The 26,882-nt window shown below is 42.0% G+C and overlaps 1 protein-coding gene across 5 annotated transcripts in view; it reads left to right on the top strand.

Moving 5' to 3' along the window:
• Positions 1-26,882, top strand: part of PPARGC1A (PPARG coactivator 1 alpha) — a 633,897-nt gene that overhangs the window by 494,566 nt on the left and 112,449 nt on the right. The window contains exon 1 of one of the 5 annotated variants that reach the window (XM_028743340.2): positions 23,032-23,228. The exons of 3 other annotated variants lie outside the window; for them this stretch is intronic. In XM_028743340.2, coding sequence (XP_028599173.2) covers positions 23,181-23,228 — 48 coding nt within the window. In that variant the 5' untranslated portion in view covers positions 23,032-23,180. Of the gene's footprint in view, positions 1-23,031; positions 23,229-23,324; positions 23,470-26,882 lie in introns of those variants that run through there. One more of the 5 variants, XM_028743341.2, reaches the window with a different exon arrangement.

Raw genomic sequence — 26,882 nt, 5'->3', positions numbered from 1 at the left:
AACTCCTAGGAATGAGTCATTGATTAACATATACATAGAAATAAAAACCACTCCATTCCCTTGTTGCAGCTTTAGCCGCAAAAGCACCATTTGCATTTGCTGCAGTTATCAGCAAAACATCCATTCTCCAAATGCAAACTTCCGCTACGTTCCATACACAATGAACACACCCCACTCCAGCTGCAACTTGTTGATCCTGGCTGGTTCTTTTCAGTTGAGCTAGTTGAAAGCCTTGGATTTCTTCAGCTTAATGTGAAACCAGGGAGAGTGCACAGAGACTTGGTAGGGCATAGCCATGCCTTTCCACATTAAGATTAGCCTTTGAACAAGGTGCGTATTCAGTTGTTCCTGGGTGAATGGACGATCTATCCATTAATCAAGATGTTGTGTGGCTCCTTGGGTGCTCATATCTGCAAACGTTTTCTTCCAGAGTCGATAGTTCATTTGGTTAATGATTGGTGCTGGTGATGCCAAGTATGCAGGTTTGATCCCCGTATGGGACAGCTGCATATTCTTGTATTGCATGAGATTGGATTAGATGAACCTCAGGGTCCCTTACAATTCAACAATTCTATGATTCTATGATTCTGAGATCTGTGGCTCCATCCCTGTCAATATGCAACCATAGAAAATCTAATCCCAGGGCTCACCCCACAAATTCACAAGGCGGATGTTCTCCTATGTGGCGGTATAATATTTGAAAGAAATGCTGGTAGTTATAGCTTGGGTCTGGTCATCAAAAAAGGGTGATGGGGAAATCATTGATATGTTAGGAATTCTGAGCACCAACAGTAAAAGATAGTGTTTTCTATCAACGTGTCATTTTTCAAAAGTGCCTCTCTATTTATGAGGTGGACCTTGTTCTCAATGATTGAAATGTTTTCAAGTCGTTTGTGTCTTTTCTACATCAGCATTTTTGGGTTTTAGAAAAAGTTGTAAGAACTATGACTTTGCTGTTTGGGAAGATTTACTCATTTATTTAAATGGTTTGTTTTTTTAAAGGAAAGGAAGTTGGCAATACCTTTCTCCCCCGTATAAAAATGTCTGGCAATAAATTGTCATTTGGTAGTTTAACATCAGCTGCCATTAAATGACCCAAATGTTTGCCATTTGCTCCCTTGCACACATTTTGCAGGAGACAAAATGTAAATATATTTACTGGACAAGAATTAATATCCGCTACAGTACAGTTTATGGCATAACACTAATAAAGGATTACCGTTTACCATCGTTCTTCCATCTGCCTTAAGGCTATCTCAGTACTCTGTCCCCAACGAATATGTCTGCAGTTTGCACCACACACTCCCATTCAGTGTTAAAAGGAAATCTGCAAACAATGTAATATTATATTGAGCTGGAGCACAAACACCATTTTCAATTTCTTTGTAAACAGGGACACGTGAGAATGAAACAGCTGGAGATATAGCTCCAGAAGAACCCCTGGGGATATCTCACAGTCATTTCTTCTTTGTATGCAGCCTTGGTGTAATAAATTGGTAATAATATGATGATGAAGTGCTCTCTTTTCCCTCTTTGTTTGCTGGGTTGTTATTTTTAATATTATTATCTTAAGAACTGGAGCCTTGCAGGGTGTGCCTGAAATTTCAGAAGCTGAAACAATCCAAAAGTGGAGTTTCCCGTGAGCAAGAACCAGGCCAGCAATCCATCTGATGATTCTTGTGCTGGCAATAGCATTCCAAAGTTTCAGGCAGAGATTTTTCCAGCCCTGTTCCCTGAGATCAAATTAACCAAACTCGAGATCATCTATCTTCGTGGAAAGCCGAAGCAGTTCCACTCAGCTATGGCATGGCATGAACTGTTTTGTACCTCTAGCTAACGCCGGTGTGGTGTCTGAGTGAGAATGTTATGGCAGCTCGCAACGTTTGTACACTGGTTCTGTTGACGTTTGGAAAGAATGCCACACACATGCCATTACAGCAAGCGACACGTAAAATAATATTGCATCCTTGGACATCTCCTGCTTTTGCTAATATTGGTAAGGTGGTGAACTCCTTGAATCAAGTCAAGGATGAGTGTAGGAGAGGCTTTCAGCAGGACAGGTAGCAAGTGGATTCTCTTGTTGTTCAGGCTACTGAAGAAGCCTGACTTACAAGCTTTTGTAGGGGCCAGGCCTTATCTCATAATCTGTTCCAACCTGTCATTGTTCATGAGGATCTCCTCCACACCCCCAGGTCTGGCTTCTGCAATTGCATCTTTTGGCAAGGTCATGATGGCCAAATCTCTCAGGCTAGGAGTTGGGACCAGCTGATGATTTATTTAATTAATATTTATTTGACAGATGTGTTGCCCCCGTCTTTCAAAATAAAATTCAGGGACATTCAGCTGCTCCCAGTTCTTTCCTCACAATCACAAGGGAATATTCCATGCCCAACCATCCCTGTACACTTTTAAAAGCCGAGAAGTTGGCAGAAATCCTACATGCTGCCATTTTTCCCCCAGTCGCCTTGATTTTGAATATGTTTATCTCAGGGGTAGCCAAAGTGGTCCCCTCTACATTTTCATAGAATCATAGAATTGTAGAATAGGATAATCTGGTCCATCTTTTGCCCAACATGGGACTTGAACCCACAGTGCAACCATGATAACAGGGCACCACATTGGCTAGTTGAAAAGTGTTCTTGGAATATGTGCCCTAAAATAATGGATTAGTTCTGGCATTATTACAAGATTCCTTTTCCTGCAAATAAATCCTGTGACTAAGTTGTTGTTTCAGGTCTGGTGTTTTCCTCAATGGGGTCTACAGATATTCTTAAATTGCCTCAGATTGCCTGAGAGTTTTGGTAGTGGGTTGCAGAAAGAGCAAGCATATTTGGCAATCTAATTTCAATTGTAGCCTGACATGACATTTCACCTGGAGGTACAATTGCCCTTAGAAGCTAGGATTCTTTAAAATGATTGTCTTTGAAATGATGGTAATTCACTCACAGCTGCATTCCAGAAAGACTTGGGTGTGATGCTTGCGCTCTCTCTCTCTCTCTCTCTCTCTCTCTGTGTGTGTGTGTGTGTGTGTGTGTGTGTGCTTGTAAAGCAACTATTAAATTTCACTTTGAGAATAACCACTTTTTTTGGATGAGAAAATGTTTTGGAAGTTGGGCAATAAATATTACTAGATAGAATTAAATAAGATTTTTCAGACAGCTTTAAAATAATTACAGGTGATATACGGGGTGGGGGGGAGAGAACTCTTTTCACATGTTCACTGAGAGTTGGCGACAGGATTGTGTGGACTTTGTTCAGTCAAAGGTTACAGCAGAATCTCTCACGTGTGTGTGTGTGTGTGTGTGTGTGTGTGTGTGTGTCTGTGTGTGTGTGGTTGTCTTAGCACAATCTGGAATCCATGATCACTTAGAGAGAGTCTTACATACTTACAGTTGTGCATAGGTACGCTGTATGTGTCCCAACCTTCAGCTGAACATCAGAAGGCAAACATTGATAGCAGCTTCCTTGATTAACAATCATAGACTACTTAGGCAAAGGGACCTGAAGAAAAATTAAACCTGTTCCTGCATTGGTCTTAATGAGAAAGAAGCTGCGCGTGGCTAGTCTAAAAAAGACATGCTCTTTATTTTGTAAAATTGATTCCCGTAGACAGTGACTTTCTGGATAAAGATTGCTTCTTCCTCTTCCTCTTCTTCTTCTTCGTATTTCAAAAGACTTATAAACAATAAAGCTGTGCTCATTTCACCACCATAATTATTTTTTGAAAAAAGCTTTGATGTTTCAAATTATTCCCTTCCCTTGGCCCCAAAGGGTTTAGCATCAGTTGCACAGTCATGATGCACATCCCATAATATGCATATATCTCTACTGCCACCAGTGGCAGCCAATGATATGGAGCCGGAATAGGGAATGTGCACAATTTGATGACATCACATGAGGAAGATCTCAGCATTGGGATGTATTTTTCAGCAGCAGAATGGCATTATAAGTTACATGAGATGCATCGCATAGGTGCAACCAGTAACAGAGTTACTGTTGCTCTTAAGATGTTATACACATCATTGTTTCTCTCCCCATGTTGTTTCTAGTCAAGCAAGTACGTAGCGCAGGGTGTTCCCCAAAAAATGCAGATGCAGCACTGGAACAAAAGAAACAGATGTCAACACAGTTATACCTGATTTCTCAAAAGTAGTTTTAGAAAGGGTTGAAATCTGTGTCCAGTGTTGTCGTTTAGTTGTGTCCGACTCTTCGTGACCCCATGGACCAGAGCACGCCAGGCACTCCTGTCTTCCACTGCCTCCCGCAGTTTGGTCAGACTCATGTTGGTAGCTTCAAGAACACTGTCCAACCATCTCGTCCCCTTCTCCTTATGCCCTCAATCATCAGGGTCTTTTCCAGGGAGTCTTCTCTTCTCATGAGGTAGCCAAAGTATTGGAGCCTCAGCTTCAGGATCTGTCCTTCCAGTGAGCACTCAGGGCTGATTTTCTTCAGAACGGATAGGTTTGATCTTCTTGCAGTCCATGGGACTCTCAAGAGTCTCCTCCAGCACCATAATTCAAAAGCATCAATTCTTCGGCGATCAGCCTTCTTTATGGTCCAGCTCTCACTTCCATACATCACTACTGGGAAAACCATAGCTTTTCTCCCAAGAGAAAAGTACTGTGTCCAGTACTGGAAGCTTATGGGACACCTGAAAAAAGCTTTTCACCTCGAGAGCTAAAAATTGCCCCCTTTCCTCTTCAAGTACCTCTGTTTCATTTTGGAAGACTCACACTCTCCTTACAGCAGCACTTCTCAAAGATTGTGGCGTGCCACAGTGGTGTGGCAGGAGAGGATGGCAAGTGGGGTGGGAAGATTCAAGGAAAATCAAGATTATATTTTTGGAACGATTCATGTTCTTATGTAGCTGCGTTGTTTTGTACTTTCTGGGTGTCCCACGATCACATTATGAAGTAGTTGCATTCTGTGTTATAACTGCTATGAGTTGTTTCTTTTTGTTTTCCAGTGTATTCCTTATCAATATAAAATTTGGTGAGCAATTTTTTTATTCTGAAATTGTGGCCCAGAGAAAAAAGTTTCAGAATCACTGCTTTACAGTGGCTACATTTTTCTTTCTTACGCATTTCTCCTGGGTGCAAAATGCTTTATCACAGGTCAGAATAAAATAATGGAAACAAATAAAATGATTGAACTAAAACTGACCCACATTTTTGGAGAAGACGTTTGGTCCTGTTTTTTCTCCAAAAGGAAAAGTGCTGAAATATGAACCAAGGTTTTTGCTGTATGTGATGCTTAGAAGATATTGCCGCTGGATTTCTTTGGGAGAGACTCCAGTGCCATATTTTTATAGGACTGCTGTCCTAGGGTGAACTAGCTGTTCAGCAGCAGACCTTGGTGTGTGAATATGTTTGCAAAATGGTGGCTTGATTTGCAGGAAAGAAGCAGTGTGTGGGGGCCATGAGACTGATGGTTGCTTAACTTTTTCCATGCAACCCTCTTAAGAGTTTGGATTTGGATTTGATATCCTGCTTTATCACTACCCTACGGAGTCTCAAAGCAGCTAACAATCTCCTTTCCCTTCCTCCCCCACAACAAACACTCTGTGAGGTGAGTGAGGCTGAGAGACTTCAGAGAAGTGTGACTAGCCCAAAGTCACCCAGCAGCTGCATGTGGAGGAGCGGGGAATCAAATCCAGTTCACCAGATTACGAGTCCACTGCTCTTAACCACTACACCACACTGGCTCTTGCCTCAGTGACTTTTTTCCTGTGTCAGGGTAAACACATCTCCGGAACCTCCTGTAGGGAAGAGGAATTTGCAAGGGAAAGACCGCAGGTGAGGTAAGGTTTAAGCCAGGGGTCAGCAAACTTTTTCAGCTGTGGGCCAGTCCACCGTTCCTCAAACCATGTGGTGGGCCAGACTATATTTTGGAAAAATAATAATGAATGAATTCCTATGCCCCACAAATAACCCAGAGATACATTTTAAATAAAAGGACACATTCTACTCATGTAAAAACACACCGATTCCTGGACCGTCCGTGGGCCAGATTAAGAAGGCGATTGGGCCGCATCCGGCCCCCGGGCCTTAGGTTGCCTACCCCTGGTTTAAGGTGACCAGGTCTCTGTGGCAAACTGGACCCTGCCACTGGTTCCCAACTGCTGGCAGCAGATTGGTTCCTGCCACTCTTAAATGTCCATTTCCCCACTCCTTAACAAGCAACCCTTATTGTAAATTTAAAAGGGACACGGGTGGCGCTGTGGGTTAAACCACAGAGCCTAGGACTTGCCGATCAGAAGGTCAGTGGTTCAAATCCCCGCGACAGGGTGAGTTCCTGTTGCTCGGTCCCTGCTCCTACCAACCTAGCAGTTCGAAAGCACATCAAAGTGCAAGTAGATAAATAGGTACCACTCCGGCGGGAAGGTAAACGGCGTTTCCGTGTGCTGCTCTGGTTCGCCAGAAGTGGCTTAGTCATGCTGGCCACATGACCCGGAAGCTGTACGCCGGCTCCCTCAGCCAGTAAAGCAAGATGAGCGCCGCAACCCCAGAGTTGGCCACGACTGGACCTAATGGTCAGGGGTCCCTTTACCTAAACCCCACCAAACAAAATATCCATTATTCCACCTCAGCATTCCAGGGCTGCAGTCTTGATTCAAACAGGGCACAATCCACTAAAAAGTCCTCCTATGCCAACCACACCAACGTGACTGGAAGTTAGGCAGGAGCCCAACATAATTCCTATTATTTCAGTGTCCAGTAGAACATCCCAGTAGATTGCGCTTAAAGTTTGGAAAAGCCTTATGCTATTTGGAATATTTTGTTGCATTTTTTTTTAAAGTTGCTTGCTGTTCATTTGGCTACCCGGAGAATACAAGTCAGTCAAAGATCTTAGACAAAAATGGGCCTCTTTCTTGTAAACAGAAAATTTATGTCATGCATCAGACTGCTTTAATATGAGAAAAGCCAAGCACAGGGGCCAAGTTCAAAAGAGAACAGGCTGATTCAAATAAAGTGAAGATCTATCAATGGGCAGATTTCATTTGAAGATGAGAAATGCTTTGCTAAGGCTGGCTGTCGGCTACCACTAGTTCATTTAAAATGAAATTCTCCCAGGCAATACAGTTGCCTATTGTCTTTCCCCTCTGTTCCTTTATTCAAAGGCACTTTGTTCAGGTGGGAGTTACCATACAGGGTTTGTTTAAAATAAATGTTATCCTTTAAGGGATATAGTACTTAAATTTCAGTACCGCGTTGCTGACTATATACCATCGGCCACATTGCGTATAATGATGAAGTAATGTGATTCCTTTGTGATCCCCTTCTCCCAATAGCTTTTGTTGCACCCATACTCTACCTTGAAAGGTTCTGTTAGAGAAAATGTATCCTGGTAATAAAATCAGGGTTGCTGAAGTGGATGTTTTCATACTGATCATTTCCTCCCCAACAGGTGATAATGAGACCAGATGTGATTTATTCCTTGGTGGCGGCTTGCAAAAGAACCTGTGAAGGAGACTTTGCATCCTCCAGTTGGTTATAGTGATTATTGGCTCCGGCAGCAGCTACAAACAGCCAGAGAGCTTTGTTGTAGTCTTCTTTTGGCCACACTTTTTATTGCTACTTCAGAGGGTAGAATGGAGGGACAAGGAAGTTGTAGTGAACGACAAGTAACGGCAGCAGTTCTACTAAACAGGGCTAGAATGGAAATGTGATTAGTCATTGCTCTCCCTTGCTCAAATACAGTGGTACCTCGGGTTACATACGCTTCAGGTTACAGACTCCGCTAACCCAGAAATAGTACCTCGGGTTAAGAACTTTGCTTCAGGATGAGTACAGAAATCATGCAGCAGCAGCGCAGCGGCAGCAGGAGGCCCCATTAGCTAAAGTGGTGCTTCCGGTTAAGAACAGACCTCCAGAACAAATTAAGTACTTAACCCGAGGTACCACTGTATAATCTTCTTGGGTTGGTTCAGACATGATGTTCTCAGACCTCCAAAAACGTACTTTGGAGAACTGGGAATGTGATGTGCTCCAATTCCCTGCTTCCCCCATTTCAGCAAAACACAGGTTCTTTTTGTGAATACTCCAGCATGCCAGGAATGACCGCTCCCCACATCAAATGGGGGGTGCCTTTTGCATGGTCATGCGCAGCCCCCCCCCGGATCCCAGTGCGGCTCCTGGTAGTACGGGCTGGCTTCATCCTCCCCGGGCTGGATACCTGGAGGTCTCTGCCTACCTCAGCCAATCGCCCAATTCCACCTGGGGAGGCGTTGCCAGGGGATTGGCCAGGTAGGGGGAGGGACCACCCTGCCCACACAACAGAAGGTGAATCTTACCTATGAAGCGTCAGTTGGCTCCAGAGCTTCTCCCACCCTGCCCTCCCTCAGTTAAGCCTTCTTTTGCAGGTTAACCTCTTCTCCACAGGTACACAGGCGCTGCTACGTCAGGGTCGCTGTTGAAGGGCCCGAAAGGAATTTTTTCCCATAGCAAAACGTCACAACTTTGGCAGTTTCAGGCCTTGGGTGGAATCCTTTAGTCTATCTTCCCTAAAAAATTTTTTTTTGGGGGGGGGGTGTTGAAGCGGTGACCCACGCCCCCCTTGCAGCAGTGATCTCAGGGCTCCCCGTTAAAGGGGTCTTGAGGGGAGGCATTGGCCATACGCCAAGAGGTTGTCATTGCTCTCCCCTGCGATGGCAGTGAAACGGGGAGCGGGCTCTCTGCTTGAACATATGTTCTCCAGAGCCAGCCCAATCCCCACACATTCTGGATAACCCTGATGTCCCCCAAATCCCTGGCTGGGGACTGGGAAGGATAAACACCCAATGCTTGAGCCAAGGTCTCCCTACATCTGAAATTTAATAAAGTTGTGGCCAATTTTAATCCCATAGCAGGTTGTCTTGAGTCATTATTCCGCTGGGGGGTCACCTGGGGTTGGGGGGACTCCGCCTGTCGACGCGAAAGCTTCAATTGCTCAGATTTCTGCGTGTGCTTCCAGACAACCTCTTTATTGAGTAGGGAGATTAGACGATGTTGGCTATTACCTCTGGGTATAGGGCGGTATATTAATTCAATAAATAATGATAATAAATAATGACCACTCTTTCTGTTTGCAGGAAGGCTAGATGGTTGTTACATTGTTATGTTTCCCAGTGTGTTTTGCTATCAGTGTCTTTATTGCAAAAAGTCTGATCTTTTTGTGAAGCAGATTTTTTTGCACAGGAGTTCCCTATCAACTTGAATTCCACGCTCTGAACTTGCCAGTATGTGACTGAATCCCACTTGAAATTAGTGACTGTCTGGAAGTTCCCTGTGTTTGGCTGTTGTTTGAAACGAAAATGGAAGAAGACATACACAAAAAAAGTTGCAGCCCTAAAAACTGTTGTAAATAACTAATATAATATGACAATCCCTCTCTTGCCTGATCCTCTTTCAATCAGATTATTCTTTTACTAGGTAACAGAAAATAAAAGAGAGTCACTTCTACATGGATTAAGAGAAGATCAAATATACAAACCTGAAAGCTTAGCTTTCTCTCCTATTTATAGGAAACTTAAAAGCAGGAGAACATGTGTTGGCAAAATACGATGAGCAAATATTAATGTGTATCCATGTAACATTGTAGGCTGCAAATGCAAGTTTTAATACTGTTTATTAATAACAATAATAGGAGGGTTACATTTTTTATATTAAGGGATGGACCAAAACACATTTAGAAAAACAACCACCACAATGAATTCTTTAGAAAATAACAAGACCCACTCTGAAGGTTCTGTGCAGGTTGATGATTCCAACCCATCATGCTGTTTCATATATCTTATGCTTGCTGAGAGATGAAGTATGCGCCTTAACGAGGTGCTTACATGTGTCTCAAGTCTGCAAGGATTTTGCAGGATGGATTCAAGCAAATAGTATAAAATTTAGGTTTCTGCAGTTAATGTGGATTAAAGAGCTCTGTCACCCTAGCATAATAAATCCACTTTTTTAAAAAAGAAACATACTTTTGTGGTTAGTAAAGTGATGGGAGGGAAAGCATTGAAAAGCGTGGAATGATTAAACACCCAGTAAGCAAGTAAGGACGAATGCTCATTCTCCATAAAACGAGAGACTAACATGTTGTTGTTGTTGTTTAGTCGTTTAGTTGTGTCCGACTCTTCGTGACCCCATGGCCCAGAGCACACCAGGCACTTCTGTCTTCCACTGCCTCCCGCAGTTTGGTCAAATTCTTGCTGGTAGCTTCAAAAACACTGTCCAACCATCTCATCCTCTGTCGTCCCCTTCTCCTTGTGCCCTTCATCTTTCCCAACATCAGGGTCTTTTCCAGAGAGTCTTCTCTTCTCAGGAGGTGGCCAAAGTATTGGAGCCTCAGCTTCAGGATCTGTCCTTCCAGTGAGCACTCAGGGGTGATTTCCTTCAGAATGGATCGGTTTGATCTTCTTGCAGTCCATGGGACTCTCAAGAGTCTCCTCCAGCACCATAATTCAAAAGCATCAATTCTTCAACAATCAGCCTTCTTTATGGTCCAGCTGTCACTTCCTTACATCACTACTGGGAAAACCATAGCTTTAACTATACAGACCTTTGTTGGCAAGGTGATGAAACTAACATTACTGTTTTGAAAATACACAGTGCTGTTACCAGTCGAATCCAACATTGCGCGAACCACCTTCTACTTGCACAGTGGAAGGAACTTCACCTTTGTTTCCATCCCTCTCCAGCTCCTAAAGCATTCCTGGAATCTGCTCCTCAGGGTCCCTCAACTTTCCAGATTAGATCTCAAGAGTGGGAAGAGGGTTGCAAGGGGAAAGTGAAGCCCCGTCGTGCAACTGGAAGTCTGTTCTGCTGGCACGCAGACAAAATTGAAAACAACATTGTCCAGCCCAATGTAGCAGCCTTATCCACTCTGATTTGGGAATAGATTTACAACCTGTTCCTGTTTCAAGGAACCGTTCCTTATTTGGTAACCTTGAAATAAGGAATGGATAGGAAACCTCACTGGGAGTCCTGACAATGAACACTTACTACTGAATTCAGATTACTTAGGGTCACAATGTATAGATACTTACCATGTGACCATTCATGTACTGATTTGGTGTTGATTTCATTTTACTTTCTCATCTTTCTATCATTTTTGGTTTGTCCATGGTAAGACGTCTAAGAGAATAAAAGTGCACTTTGATCATGGAAAGTCTGGTTTTTAAGAAAATGCCAATTTCAGCTTTCTTAATCAATGATACCTAATCAAGCTCCTTTTCTCGACGATGTTAAGGAAGTCAAACCAATTGAATTAAATGAATGCCAGGCTATTATATAAACACTCTAAAGGTGTTAAATTGAATGTGATGGTTTGTTAATGGAAACAAAGAATAACGTTCAATTTGTTCCAGTATTTCTTCTAATCTATATTATGGTAGTAAATGCCTGAAATATAAAGGCAGGAGGAAGCATTATAACAGTGCTTTCATGAAAACCAGTATCATTTTAGTAAGTGTTAACTGACATCAGCCAGGATCCAAAGTATCACAGATCCAGTTCCTTGCACCAAGGAGGCCTTGAGCTTGTTTCTTGACTATCACAGCTCTCTGTTGCCCCCATGCTATATGGAAAACCACTTGTGCTAACAAGAGTTTCAAAAACTGTTTGGCTGGTACCTGTTGTCCAAGAACAGAAGTGAAATTCCCATTAGGCGCGGCCAATTCCTTGGATATTCCCATGGAAGTTCCTGGGAGCCTAGCCCATGTATCCCTCTCAAAGCCCTGCAGATTTTGAATCTGCATTTTTTGCAAAGCATGAACACAAAATAGTAGAGGACCACCTACACCGTGCCAAAAAGGAGGACAAAAGATGGGCACAGCTCTGCATAAAATGTGCATGCACTAATTTCTATGTATAGATGCACATCTAGAAATGATTGCTGTAATTTAATTTAAAAATACTGCCCATTTCGCTATAGTGGGGAACACCCATAACCAGATGTCCCACGCATGTTTGCTAATGGCCAGCTTCAAGCCTCTTATTACTGTAGTTCTTTATCTTAAAACTGGACTTGCACCAGACAACCCTTCAAAGAGTTGTACAGAATGGCACTTGACCACATTACAAAACAATTTCAAAATTTCCATGGGCTACAGTTTGAAATTAGAAAGCCGTAGCCCTAGAGAGCAAAAAGGTGTGTAAGGAGGAGGCAATATGTATTGAGTAGTTTTCTCATCTGTTTTGTGATAGCAGCCGTGGGGCTTTAACAAACTAACTGTGGGGCTTTCAGAAATCTAACAGGTACAGTTCTCACCAGAATGGGGGAAACTTTCATTTGCTGAATATCTACTTAATACCCTAAACACCAGCAGTTGGGGGAAGTGGAAATGGTGGTGGTTATAGCCTCAGGGCACTCCTGATGTTAGCAAATATTCCATCAGTAGGAACATTTGAAAAACCATTGAAGTATTCTTTAGGCCTTCAGTTAGTGACGTTGCTTATAGCATAGTGAATTACAAGTGTTTTCTGTTGTGATGGTCACATTTAGATTATTAGCATTATTTATTAAATGCGTTAATTGCTTTATCAACCCAAAGCAACTAGCAAGCAAGCAAGCAAGCAAAAACACTACATTAAAACCAAGGGGGGTAACAAGGATTACTTGAGTAATTGATTTCTATTCTTGTTGGCATCAATGGCATTGGAAAATGTAGACCTGAAGTCCAGAAAGCAAACGATAGATGGCTAGATGTGAAGCTGAAAGACTAGATGTTTTCAGTAGCTTTCTCTGAAATACCAGTAGAATGGAACCAGATTGCCATTAAAATTCAAAAGATAACAGAGCAGCTTTGAAATTGATTGGCAGAAAAAGCTAACAAGAGCTGAGGGGCATCTAGTTTGGGGCAAATCATCTCTAAGAGATGAGCATGAAAATATTCAAGGTTGTCCAGATGGGCACAGGCTACAACTAGGTAGCGAAACTACAGTGGGACATGGTGGTGATTCCTAGTGCCATAGAGGAAAACAAACATATGTGGAGAGGCACTGTGTATAAACTTTTAGTGTATATGTGAATGCTCAAAGCCTTGAAGCCAAGATGAGTGAGCTGGAAAAGAGGTAAAATTTCTTGATACACTAAAATGACTGCTTCCTAGAACTACTGGTCAAAGAATGGACATGAGGGGAAGTGAGTCTGGACGTAATCCTAAGTGTCATCTAGGATGCAAGACTTAAGTTTTCTTGAACCAGTTGGAAAGACTGTGTTGTTGGCTTCAAGCTATACTTAAGTGAACAATTGCCAAGGAAGTCAAAAACTGGCACGTTTGACTTCAGAAGATGAAACTTAAAAAATGGGGGGGGGGAATTTTGCAGAAAGGAAGTTGAAAGGGAAAGTCAAGAGGTCAAATCTCTCCAGGATGCTGGAGGGTTATTCAAAACCACGGTAATAGAAGCTCAGCTCGAATGTATACCGCCGATCAGGAAAGGTTAACAAGCGGAGTCAGGGAAGCTATTAGAGGCAAAAAGGCCTCTTTTGGAAAATGAAAGTCTTGTCCAAATGAGGAGAACAAAAAGGAACACAAATTTTGGAAAAATAAAAATAAACATTGGCAAAAACAATAAGGGATGCGGAAAAAAATGAGGGGCATATCACTTTAAACATGAAGACCAACAATTGTTGTTGTTTAGTCGTTTAGTCGTGTCCGACTCTTCCTGACCCCATGAAGCACGCCAGCCGCTTCTGTCTTCCACTGCCTCCCGCAGTTTGGTCAAACTCATGCTGGTAGCTTCGAGAACACTGTCCAACCATCTCGTCCTCTGTCATCCCCTTCTCCTTGTGCCCTCCATCTTTCCCAACATCAGGGTCTTTTCCAGGGAGCCAAAGTATTGGAGTCTCAGCTTCAGGATCTGTCCTTCCAGTGAGCACTCAGGGCTGATTTCCTTCAGAATGGATAGGTTTGATCTTCTTGCAGTCCATGGGACTCTCAAGAGTCTCCTCCAGCACCATAATTCAAAAGCATCAATTCTTCGGCGATCAGCCTTCTTTATGGTCCAGCTCTCACTTCCATACATCACTACTGGGAAAACCATAGCTTTAACTATACGGGCCTTTGTTGTCAAGGTGATGTCTCTGCTTTTTAAGACCAACAATAAGAAACTCTTTTAACTACATTTGAAGCAGGAAACCAGCTAGGGAGGAAATTGGACCTTTGGATGACAAGGAAGAAGAAGGTGTGTTAAAGGAGGAGAATGAGATTACAGATTACAGATCTGATAAATTAATTATTTGCATCTGTCTTCACTGTGGAAGATGTAGGGCAGATCTCTGTGCTTGAACTTTCTCAGTAAGGGGATTTGAGGAACTGAGGCAAATAGTAGTGACAAGAGACCACGTTCTAGGCCTTATGGATAAATTAACAACAAACTAATCACCAGGTCCAGATGGCAGCCATTCAATGGTTCTTTAAAATTCTAATGTGAAATTGCTGATCTTCTAGCAAAAATATATAACTTACCCTTAAGATCAGATTCCATTCCTGAGGATTGGACAGTACCAATGTAACACCAATTTTTAAAGAGAGATCCAGGGGGATGCAAGAAATTGCAGATCAGTTTGGACAGTTAATGATTGGGAGTTGCTGTGCCATTAAACTTCAGATAACAGACTTGGATAACATCCCGGATTGGAATGGAGTCAGAGGAAGCTGCGCTGATAAAAAAGGCAGTGGGAAAAATATATACTAATAAAGCTGTATTTGACAGATGAAAGTATATGATGTTTGACATGATTGAGAATCGTGGACTCAGGGATAGAGAATTATAAAGCATCAAAATCGAGATGTTGAAAATATGGAAACAAAGAGGAGAGGCAGGACTGAGATGTGGAGATATGCTGCAGAGATCCAGACCGTGGGGAGCTCCGAAAAATTAATAATTATCATTTGGGCTATAATTTGGTCTTTTTTATTTTAGTTTTTTATTTTAATTGGAGTTTTATGATTGGATATATTAATTGGATGTTTTTTATTGGAAAATCAATAACAATGATTAAAAGAAAGAAATTACAGGTCAGTTAGCTTGATAGTCTTCTTGGAAAATTTGTGGAAAACAGCAGTAAAGACAAATTCTCCAAGTATGTAGAAGACTAAGTCTTGCTGAAGAAGAATCAGTAAGGCTTCGGCAATGGGTAGCTCCTGCCTGCCATAACTGGGTGGGTGGGTGTTTAAATGGCAGTGCTAGCAAGTGTAAAGTGGTGCAGTCTGGGGCAAAAAGCCTTACCTTCAAATGCCTGCAAACAGGCTCTGAACCGTTGGTGTCTGGTCATCAAAGAGATCTTAGAGTCTTGCAGAATAGCTTGATGAAAATGTCAACCCCGTGTGTGGCAGTTATGAAAGGGTGAATTCTGCAAATATCATGATGCTCATATACAAATCTATGGTGTTGTTAAGTTGTGGGTGAACATATCAGACGACACAGTGATTCTTCAAACAGCTCTTGTTTACTCACAGGCCAGAACAGAACTGAACTGAAGGGTTCTGCCAGCCTGCTTATATAGAGCTCCAGTACAACGCAACTGTAACAACAACTTTCTGTAACTATCCATCACTTTCAATCCCTTATTTGCATATGTGGACCTGAGTGAAAACTATCTACAGTATCCCTCTGCTGGCCCAGGGTGAGAACTTCAGTACATAACAGGTGTAGCCAGAATACTGCGTACGGTTCTGACTGCCTTACCACAGAAAGGATATGAGTCGCATCTGTAGTCTGCTACTCAAACTGTTTGGTTCATGTTACAGCTTGAGATACTGGTGTAGGGAGGAGAAAATATTGCATGTGGCAGCCAGCAGCGTTTTGTATCTCCAAAGCTGACAAACTGTGGAGGCAGCTTTATGCAACTCAGCCCACATCCCTGGCCAGCACTGCAAAGCACAGGCTCATGTTTTGCGTGAGTGTGAGGGAGTGCAAAGATAGTGGTTTGGCCAGAGGAGGTATAGTGACTGGTTGTGCCTGACTGGGATGTGGGGTGCAGGGGGAAGAGCTCAGGGACAGGGGTAGTAATGCATCACAACAGAAGGTCTGAGCAGAAAACTGAGACATGAAGAAGACAAGAGAGGAGCATTGCATTTTCTAATAAAAAATTAATACGGTAAATATACTGCATATAGGGCATCCATTTGTGCTAACCCAGCTTTTCGGTAAAGTTCTTCTGCCCTTTACTCATCAGAGCAGAGCCTTATCTCTTGGCTCTAAGTGATGTCAGTAATCACTGTCCCCACGTTTTCAAACTTTCTTCAAACTTTCTTCAATGAGGATGGGAAACTTGCTTTTATCTATCATCTATCTATCATCTATCTATCTATCATCTATCTATCTATCTATCTATCATCTATCTATCTAATCTATCTATCTAATCTATCATCTATCTATCTATCTATCATCTATCTATCATCTATCTATCTATCTATCATCTATCTATCATCTATCTATCTATCTATCTATCTATCATCTATATCTATCATCTATCTATCTATCTATCTATATCTATCTATCTATCATCTATCTATCTATCATCTATCTATCTATCTATCTATCTATCATCTATCTATCATCTATCTATCTATCTATCTATCTATCTATCATCTATCTATCTATCTATCTATCTATCTATCATCTATCTATCATCATCTATCTATCATCATCTATCTATCTATCTATCTATCTATCTATCTATCATCTATCATCTATCTATCTATCTATCATCTATCTATCTATCATCTATCTATCTATCATCTATCTATCATCTATCTATCTATCTATCTATCTATCTATCTATCTATCATCTATCTATCATCATCTATCTATCTATCATCTATCTATCTATCTATCTATCTATCTATCTATCTATCTATCTAATCTATCATCTATCTATCTATCTATCATCTATCTATCATCTATCTATCTATCTATCTATCATCTATCTATCTATCTATCTATCTATCTATCTATCATCTATCTATCTATCTATCTATCTATCATCTATCTATCTATCTATCTATCTATCATCTATCTATCATCATCTATCTATCTATCTATCTATCTATCTATCTATCTATCTATCTATCTATCTATCTATCATCTATCTATCTATCTATCATCTATCTATCTATCATCTATCTATCTATCTATCTATCTATCTATCTATCTATCTATCTATCTATCATCTATCTATCTATCTATCATCTATCTATCATCATCTATCTATCTATCTATCTATCTATCTATCATCTATCTATCTATCTATCTCTATCTAATCTATCTATCATCTTTCTTTCTTTCTTTCTTTCTTTCTTTCTTTCTTTCTTTCTTTCTTTAAAAATGGAAGCTGGAATTCTTTACCACTGCAAATGCATTCAGGGTGACGAAACATATCAAAAAGAATGGGGAAAATTTATGTTATATAGAGAGAAAACGATGCGAAATAGGGAAACCAGTAGAATTAAAATAAACCTCATATCGGAAAACACAAGAAATGTATTGGATAATAATATCAAAATGAATTGAAAATGTATCTTAGGACTATGGTTGAACAATATTTGTAAATGAATATAGACAGACAACAAGAATTGTATATATAGAAAGATTTATTTGTTTACAGACATTTTATGGGGGGAAATTGAAGAAGAACAATTATATATAAAATGGACAAAGACAATGCGAAAAGTTAAAGACGACATAAACAAGCCGGAAGGAGGAAGGAGGGAAGTCAGCTCGGAAGAGCAAGAACAAATGTGAAACATAATGTACGTGTATGTATAGTGGCGCTGTGGGTTAAACCACAGAGCCTAGGGCTTGCTGATCAGAAGGTTGGCGGTTCGAATCCCCACGACGGGGTGAGCTCCCGTTGCTCGGTCCCTGCTCCTGCCAACCTAGCAGTTCGAAAGCACGTCAAAGTGCAAGTAAATAAATAGGTACCACTCCAGTGGGAAGGTAAACGGCGTTTCCGTGTGCTGCTCTGGTTTCACCAGAAGCGGCTTAGTCATGCTGGCCACATGACCCGGAAGCTGTACGCCGGCTCCCTCGGCCAATAAAGTGAGATGAGCGCCGCAACCCCAGAGTTGCCCGCGACTGGACCTAATGGTCAGGGGTACCTTTACCTTTATGTATAGTATGTAACTAAAAATTCAATAAAGATCATCTGGGGGGGGGGGGAGCAAATGCATTCTTGACTCCGTACTGTGTTGCAGTGTGTACTCTACATAAAACTCAAAAATCGTTGCCGCCATAATGCAATCACCAGTTTTGTAACTATAGTGATTTTTAAGGTCCCTGCATGTGGGAGATATGCTGGCATTGGCTGGAGAAACAGGAACTAGAGAGAAATTGACCTCAGCTGGCTGGAAAAGACAGCAGTGGATATTTCCACACTAGCCTGTGAGTCATGTGAGCATGGCAAGATCTCTCCCCTGTCAAATACAGCATGGGAATGAGTAAGCTGCAGTGATTTAATCAGGAATCTGCTTAATAAATGGGATAAAAATGGTTCTTCTCCCATTATTTGCTAAGTTCCTATAGTAGCTAGGCACTGCACAAAGTTGTTTTTAAAATCCATGCCCCCACCTGAAAACTTACTGTCTAGCAGGGAAGGGAAAGGCAGAGGTAAATTAAAAGAGCAACTGTCCCATTAGTTGGATCTTTTACAAGTATGGAAATTCCTTTTGCTGTTCTTTTAATCGGATCGCCTATCATATTGCAGAGTTCCATAAAAGCAACAGTGCCACCTCATGGACAGTTGAAGAACAAGTACATAATGTACTGCAGTGTAGTTAAATGATGCTCAGTTAATTTTCATAGTCTTTTACATTAGTGGTGAAGAAGCTGCTATCTGAAAGGAAGTAGGTCCTAATGGTTTCTGCAAGGGCACTGCAATATGGAGTGGAAAAGCAGAGGTGCACATTAAGTCTTATTTTCCTGACACATAAATGGCTCTGTATACTTGTTCCTCACTGGTATCACAAGTGCTTGGACACTTCCAAAAACGTTTAGCTATCCCTGTATAAATGCTGTTCAGATTATTGGCAGGATATTTTTATTTATTGAAAAACCTAGTGGGAAAAAAGAGCCCAACTGCAGAGGCTGGGAAGTGGGGACAGAGAGGCGAGGCTGCAGAAATGTGCCTTGGAACTGGAAATAATTCAGCGTTACAAACAACTTCCCTTTTGAAATTTCTGAACTAGGGAGGCAGTTACTCTTGAAGTAAGCAGCAGAGGAGCACCGTGTTATAAGAAGTTATATGCTACCTCCATTTAACTTTATATTTAATTTACAGCAATGTTTTAATACCACCCACCTAAAAGTGAAGACTCCTAATCTCTAGGTAGATCTCCCCTGGGCAAGCATTCTGCTACTTCCATACATTCTTACTCCTTTTTAGGGGCAGGGGTAGCCTGTATCTATTCTTGTTTATACAGTGGTAGCTCTGGTTAAGAACTTAATTTGTTCTGGAGGTCTGTTCTTAACCTGAAACTGTTCTTAACCTGAGGTACCACTTTAGCTAATGGGGCCTCCCACGGCCGCCGCCGCACGATTTCTGTTCTCATCCTGAAGCAAAGTTCTTAACCAGAGGTACTACTTCCGGGTTAGCAGAGTCTGTAACCTGAAGCGTTTGTAACCTGAAGCGTTTGTAACCTGAGGTACCACTGTACATCAGGTTTTCCTCCCATGCATTTTATTGTGAGTCAAGATCAAGTAATGGTTTGTATGTGTGAATGGGCCATCACCAATATAATATAAACCACATACGTACTGAACTTTCATATCAAAACGTAATGTTTTTAATGTGATTATATCTGCCCCCGATCGTTTTGTTCGCTGCTGCTGTGTTTATGTTTTATCGTTTTGCTGTTTTTAATAAGTTGTAAACTGATTGTTTTATCGACTAATTGCAAATTGCCGGGGGGGGGGGAACTCATCCCGAAAGGCAGCTTAAAAATACATCAAACACATAAATGAGATTCACCCCAGAGAAGAGCTACTGCGCTGTAGTGGTTAGAATAGGGTGTGTGAGAAAGACTAACCCTTTGGGGGAATAAACACATTTTCTAACTGGAGAAACTGTTAATCATAGAATTGCAGAGTTGCAGGGGACCCTGCAGATCATCTAGTCCAACCCCTTGAAAAGCAGGAATATGCAGCTGCCCCATACAGGAATCGAACCTGTTACCTTGGCGTTATCAGCCCCATGCTCTAACCAACTGAGCGATGTGAGCTGTTGTGGGCTGTGCACCACTGGCACCACTTTTTTCTCTCATTTCCTCCATTCCTTCCTGCTTTTTATTATTAGATCTACGAGTGTTGCAAACTACGTTTCGGAAGTGTGATAGAAACTCCCTAATGAAGCTATTTATAGTAATCACTTATGAGCCAGGCAGTTGTTAAAAACCGGGGGAGGAAGGGGAAACCCTTGCTGGAGTGAGTCTGCCGATATTTCTAGAGGTATAAGGTACTGTTTGATGTCAATTCTCGAAAACTCCTGTTGCAAATGCAGTTCTGTAGGCCTGTCTCAGTAGAAAAATTCCCTAATACTTTCAACCATTGTTCCGCGCAGGAAGACTTCGAAATGCATGCGCCAGGAAAGTCGCCCCCCCCCCACATCGTTTCTGAACCGCTGCTTAAGTTTGTAGTTATCTATTTGTCAGTTAACTTGCTAATTTGACAGAAAAGCAGTGAAATGGAATTGTAGAAAATACAAACAACGCGGGCAGGTTGAAATATGCTTCTCCTTCCCTCTGCAGTCTAAGATGTTGCAGTATAAATATGATTCTATAAAAGGTGTGAATGGAACATAAACATAAAAGTGATGGATTTGGTACAGTCAGTGAACGCAATTATAAGTAGGTATGGCAGAAGACTATTTCATCAAGACTGGATCCACTGATTAATACAAATCTACTCCAATTCTGCCAGTCAGCCGTCGTACTTCACAGATGAGTTTTCTAAGGGCAGAGGTAAATAACCTTTGCCCCTAGTCCCAATAATTTGCTGTCATTTTTCTCCATTAAATTAGCATATAATTTGGAAGAAATTCACTCTGTTGTTTTCTCTCTCTTCATGAGAAGAGCAAAATCTTACCATCCAATCTTTTATGAATGGCTGCTTTGAATTCGCGGTGCATTTTGCTTTAAAGAAATGAGTAAAATGCAATCTGTGGGTGATACGCAACTTAGTTTTATTCAGAGAAGACTCATTGAAAATAGTGGACATGAGTTACTACTGAAGTCCATAGACTTCATTGGGTCTGTACCCTTTTTATCATTTAGGGGGTTGGGGGAGTGGGAGTTTGCTATGTAAAACAAAAGCAATAGGTTTTTTACATTGCCTAACTTCCTTTCTACATTTGCCAGCAAAGTAGCCTTAACGGGTGAGAAAGGCAAGAAATAGTTAAACATTTACTTGCAGCCTGATTCATATTTTGAATGGACGTAGAATCTGGGAGAAAATGACTGTTTCAAGAATCGCCGCTTCCTGTCTGTCAATTCAATTCTGTCTCTGGATAATAATTGTATTCATTTAGCATTTAGAATACTCAAATTTGCAAATGACAACCCAAATGAATATTTCATAACAAAGAGGCATGATCCATTATGGTAGTGTGACTCTAACTAGTAGCGCAGCATGACTGATCTCGCATTTAGAATTTGTGTGAGAGACTTTGGCACACGGCTAATTAAAAGTACAGCTTTTAATCTTTAAAAAAAACAGAAAGAAAAGAAAAGAAATTTAAGACTCAGGTGGAGGGGAAAGTCCTGTTTTTCCTGTTGTGGGAAAGGTGTGCTGGGTTTGTTGTGAGTTCGTTCCGTTGTGTTGTCACAAAACAGATGCACCTGTAAAAGTCTGGAAAGGGAAAACAGTCTTTGGAGTTGCCATCTGGGAGTGTGTTTTGTGCCCTCCCAAGAAAACGCATAGCCTAGGCCAGCAACAGGGTTAATGTGCAATTTGGTTTATACAAAAATATGCCCCAAGGCAACACTGGAGAACCTCTCCCGATCATGGAAATGTGGAAACAGGAATTTGAGTTGTTTGGGTTAAAAACCACAACAGCAACCCAGTATGGTAGTTGTGTATAAAACAGACATGCAACGGTTCCGGGGCTGCTTTTTTCCTTTCAGCTAATTCAGCCTGTGCAATTTAACATAGCACAAATGTTGAAAAAGTTGTTTTATAAATATTGATATTCTTAGTAGCAATGGGTTTTTTTCTTTCTTTAAATCATGCTTGGGAGGTTCAGAGCGACTGAGTGAGTCATAGAGGATATATGGCTATCAGTAGCTGTTAGCTGTGATGGTTAAATGGAGTTTCCATGTCTGATTGCAGTTTACCTGACCAATGGGACAAACAGTCAAGGAAGGCAGTAGCCTTCATGTCCTATTACTGCGTTTCCAGAGTAAGCTACTTGAGAGTAAGCTTTTGTGGGAGTTGGGTTTCCCTAAACATGCTCAAGACTAGAGCTTTCTGCTTGAGGTCTCCGGTTGGAAAGAGAATACTCCCGACGCAGTTGCTGCTACAGTTTCTTCTTTCCTTTCCCTGCACAAAACCAAAGCCCTGCAAATCGTCCAGCACCAACCTTCACCTCTTTAAAAGTTTAGTCTTTTAAGAGGCAAGCGGCCTCCAAATCAAGGCTCTTATTCCTGCCTCCTTCCAAACTTCCAAACAGCCTTTTGCTCCGTTTGCCTTGGTTTGGAAACGAAAAAAAGATGGGTGGACGCAAGAAGAGAAAGGATTTTAATTTTATTTTTGTAAAGCCCCTTGCAAATGGATTGAGTTTATTGGATCTGGGCACGGCAGAGTTCTGGAGGTGTGGCGCGGGAGGGAACCTGCTTTTTTAAAAAAATAAATCGATCCCCATGTTTTCGCCTGGGAAAGATGCGCGTGTGTGTGTGTGTGCGCGCCCGCGCGCGTGGACCGGGCTTGACTCGGCTCCAGCCTGGGTCTGCCTCTGAGCGTGACGTCACTTGGCTTTAGCACACAGCGGCACAAGAGCAGGCGGCTGGGTGAGTGACAGGCCAGCCTACTTTTTAATAGCTTTGTCATGTGACTGGAACAGTAGTAAGACAGGTGCCTTCGGTTCACTCTCAGTAAGGGGCTGCTTGGCTGCGCGCGAGTATATTTGCTCTCTCTCCCTCTCTTTCTCTCTCTCTCGCCCTGGCTGTGGATTGTAGTTTCAAAGCTTTGCTGCCGTCATTCAGGAGCTGGATGGCGTGGGACATGTGTAATCAGGACTCTGTTTGGAGTGACATCGAGGTGAGCTTTTTGGGGGACGGTCTCTCTCTCTCTCTCCTTTTTTTTTGCGTGCAAATTCACCCAGCTGGAGGGCTTGTTTCCTTGTACAGTATCCTGTTTTTCCTTTCCCCTTCTCCCCCCTCCCTTTTTTATTTTTCGCTTGTGTTGCTTTGAATCTTGTCCACCCCTCCCTTGCCGGAAAGTAGCTAGAAGAAAGAACCCTTTTGGCATGGAAGCGAGGCTGCATCTTATCTTTAATCCTGTAAGTTTTTCTTTTCTCTCCACCTTCCCACCCCCCACCCCACCCCGCCGGCTTTCTATTTTAAGATTACGCTCCGGTTCCTTGAGCAAATTTAAAAAAAAAGAAAAGAAAGGCAACTGGCTCCTGTCATCGGGATCTCCTGCAGTTGGAAACTATTTTTATGTGCCTTTGGCTCCCTTTCCAGTCATATGCAATATTTATGCACAGAGATATTGATATGAATCGATGTCTGAAGTCTTTCCATTGGCATTTAGTGGCATCTGGCTTGGGGAAAAAGCTGCCTCCTTTTCTGTGTGCGTGAGGCAGATGAAATGCTGTCGTTCGCCTTTTAAAACTTGCAAAAAGAAAAAAAAGTAGTTTTATTTTATATGGGGTTATGGGCTGCAGAGCAGAGATGCTTGTGCGTGGAGCGAGGCGGGCTGCGTATCGGTTGCTGTGTTTGTGGGAATGGGGCTTCTGTGCTGTGATTTTGGGGAAGAGATGCCCTGTCGCTTCTGCTGGAATGCTTGGGCTAAGGAGTCCTCTTCCTTCGGTTCTGTGCCGCTGAGACAACAGGATGGAGCGTGAGAATAGAGTTTATGCAGGATCTCGTGGTGCTGCTACTGCTGCTGCCTCCGCTGCTTGAGTAAAAATAGATGGCAATACATCAAACCTGCAGCTTCTGCTGGCTACAATTCATAAAGGGGAGGGGGGAACGGAGGCAGGGGTGGGGGAAGAAAATAAGCAGCCCATTGGGAGTCTCTGGAGTATAGGAACAGAGGCTTGAGGGTGTCTAAATGCTTGCAATCAGGAAAACCAAACCAAAATAAATATCGGAGTTCGAAATGGTGTAGTGTCTGAAAGTTCCTGCAACTTGGGGAAAACTTTCCCCCTCCCCAGTTATCCCAAAACAGAAGCCTCAAATGATAGCTACTTTTACAGGCCATTCCTTATGCATCAGTCTTTTAATGGGGATTACTTTTAACTAAGTGTGCACAGGATTCCAGCCTTAAATGCTTCCTTTGGCAGGAGAGAAAGCTACTGGTGATTCCCTTCTCCGCAACCCCCCTCCTTTTTAAAAAAACCTGAAGATGTTGTTTTAGTGCATGGGCACATATTATTGGGTGCAATCCTTTAATGCTTTCTACATATACGTATTCCGGGCAGGAAGCAAATATAATAGCATGTTCCCATTATTATTGTTAATTATCATCATCAAAAATCATGTTTAAAATATTTGCATCTGCCGACTTCTGTTTGCATATCGTAATTTTTCATCTCTTGTTTTGACTCAGTAAAGTGGAAGAGATATGGATAATTCATATGTCCTGTAGCTATTATGAGTCAAAGTGGTAAGCGAGTGACTTGCTGGCTCCAGAAGTCCTGATTTGTTTCTGAGCAGCTGGGAGCATCCAGTGGATTAGAATCATAGATTGCCGTCTTGGTTTTTGTTGCACGGGTCTCGGCTGCCGTGGCTTCGTTTTTTCCATCATGCATTATTCCTAACGCTGCTAGGAGCTTATTTGAGGAACCAATGTCTGTGGAAATGGTGATGATCTATTTTAATCACCAGTGTTCCTGCAGGAATTTCAGGCTGGTAACAAGAAAATATAATTTATGCCAGTGAGCCGTTTATTTGCTTTTGGGTTTGGGTTCTTCTTGTTGTTGTTTTTACTTGTTTAGAGGAAGGGAAGGGGTCTGTGTCAGTTGTATCACAGATAAGGTGGCTTCTTAGTTTCATCTTTCAAAGTGGCATGAGCTTTGACCCTGTGTGCAGACAGTTTGGTTACTGGCTATAAGCTGTTTCTGCTCCTCTGGGGAATCGCCTTTCCTCTTAAAGTACGACCAGCATCAAGTACGATAGGCAGGTCTCCCCCCCCCTCTTTTTTTGAGGCCCTCCAAATTCACTTCTGATATAAAATACTTGAGATCCCCTTGTTCATAACGAGGAGATTCCCTGCTCCTTCATAAAGGCCTGTACACCACAGTAACTGATCAGCGTCCCACAGCGTTTCTCTGTTTAATGAAGGTAATGTACGACGAGGCTGCAAAGATTGATAAAGAGGATGCACATGGTGTTATGTTTGCTTTAAGCATATCGTCCGTGTTTGGGATCATCTCTCTCTCTCTCGCCTTCCTCCCCCTCCCTCGACTCTCTTTAACAACCTTGTTAAATACAGATTATTGTTTTCACTAATGCAATTTAAATGGCATACATCCAGCCCTCCCCCCACCCCCCGCACACACTGGCCATCATTTAGTTTTAAAAATTACCTTTGAAAAGCACACGAGCCTCCAAAAAGGTTAACGGAGAATGATGCTTAATTATGATGATTCATTATCATTGATGCAGTTAAGCTAATTTATTGTTTGCTCTTTAACTAAGCGTTCAGAGGGGTGGGTGAGAATGATCTGGGGGCAAAAGAAAGGCGCAATAATTAGCCTTTGTGTTTAGTGACTGCTTTATCCTCTTAAAGCTTATTACAGAACTAAGGGTATAGTTGTGTAATAACTGCCGTAAGCTGTTGGCTGTATTTTTTAAAGGGGGGTGGGGGTGGAGAGACATTCCTTGCAAGGTGCACCTGTTAGAGATGTATAGACAAACGCCAGATATCTGCGACGAGGACAGTCAGATGAGGACAGTTACAGGACTCGGAGTGTTAAACCTGGCATCATTCAAAGGCCAAATATAAATTAATAACAGGAACACTTGCTACTAATGCCTCTCAGATTAGAAGTGTGGTTCCATATCCAGAAGCATTGATTTTATTATCAGGTCAACATTGGCAAGAGTCAGCGTGCTTCACTTCAGATATTCCATTTGTTTTTAAAAAGTGACACTCCAGTCATTAGAGAGAAATGAAAGCTGCGAAGAGAAGACTTCCTTTGTTTTTAACCCCCCTGCCCCAAATAGAACAGTTATTTCTTATATTGCTTCAAAATGGCCACTGCAGGCCTTTTTGAAAAATGTGTACCTATTGAGAGAACCCATCCAGTTTTAACTAGAGAGTGCAGAGGGATGGCGAGAGAATGAGAATCTATTTTTACAAATGAAAAGTAGTAAAGCGATCAGCACGGCACCTTGGAAGTCTGTGGCATCAGTTTTAAGCCACTGACCTCCACAACACAAACCTGGGGGGGTGATGCTGAGAATCTACCTTTTCAGGCAAAGACCTAGATTATCCTTTAATGAGATCACAGATTTCATTTGGGCATCAAGAAAAGGTCATTTCTGCATTATAACATTTGCCAACTTTAGGACTGGAAACATAGAGAGGGGGAAAGCCTTTTATTTTTCCCCTAAGGGGAGAAAAACAGTTTTCATCACCACTCTTGCTATGCCGTTTTCTTTGTGTGTTTCCCCCACCTTTCCTTCAAGTTTGCCATATACTACAGATGTGCGTGTATAACTCAGGTAGGCCTTGAACTGTTAC

The sequence above is a fragment of the Podarcis muralis genome, chromosome 9, assembly GCF_964188315.1.
Source record: "Podarcis muralis chromosome 9, rPodMur119.hap1.1, whole genome shotgun sequence".
Classification (NCBI taxonomy): domain Eukaryota; kingdom Metazoa; phylum Chordata; class Lepidosauria; order Squamata; family Lacertidae; genus Podarcis; species Podarcis muralis.
The sequence above is the reverse complement of the archived record's forward strand: the minus strand, read 5'-3'. Positions and strand labels throughout refer to the sequence as shown.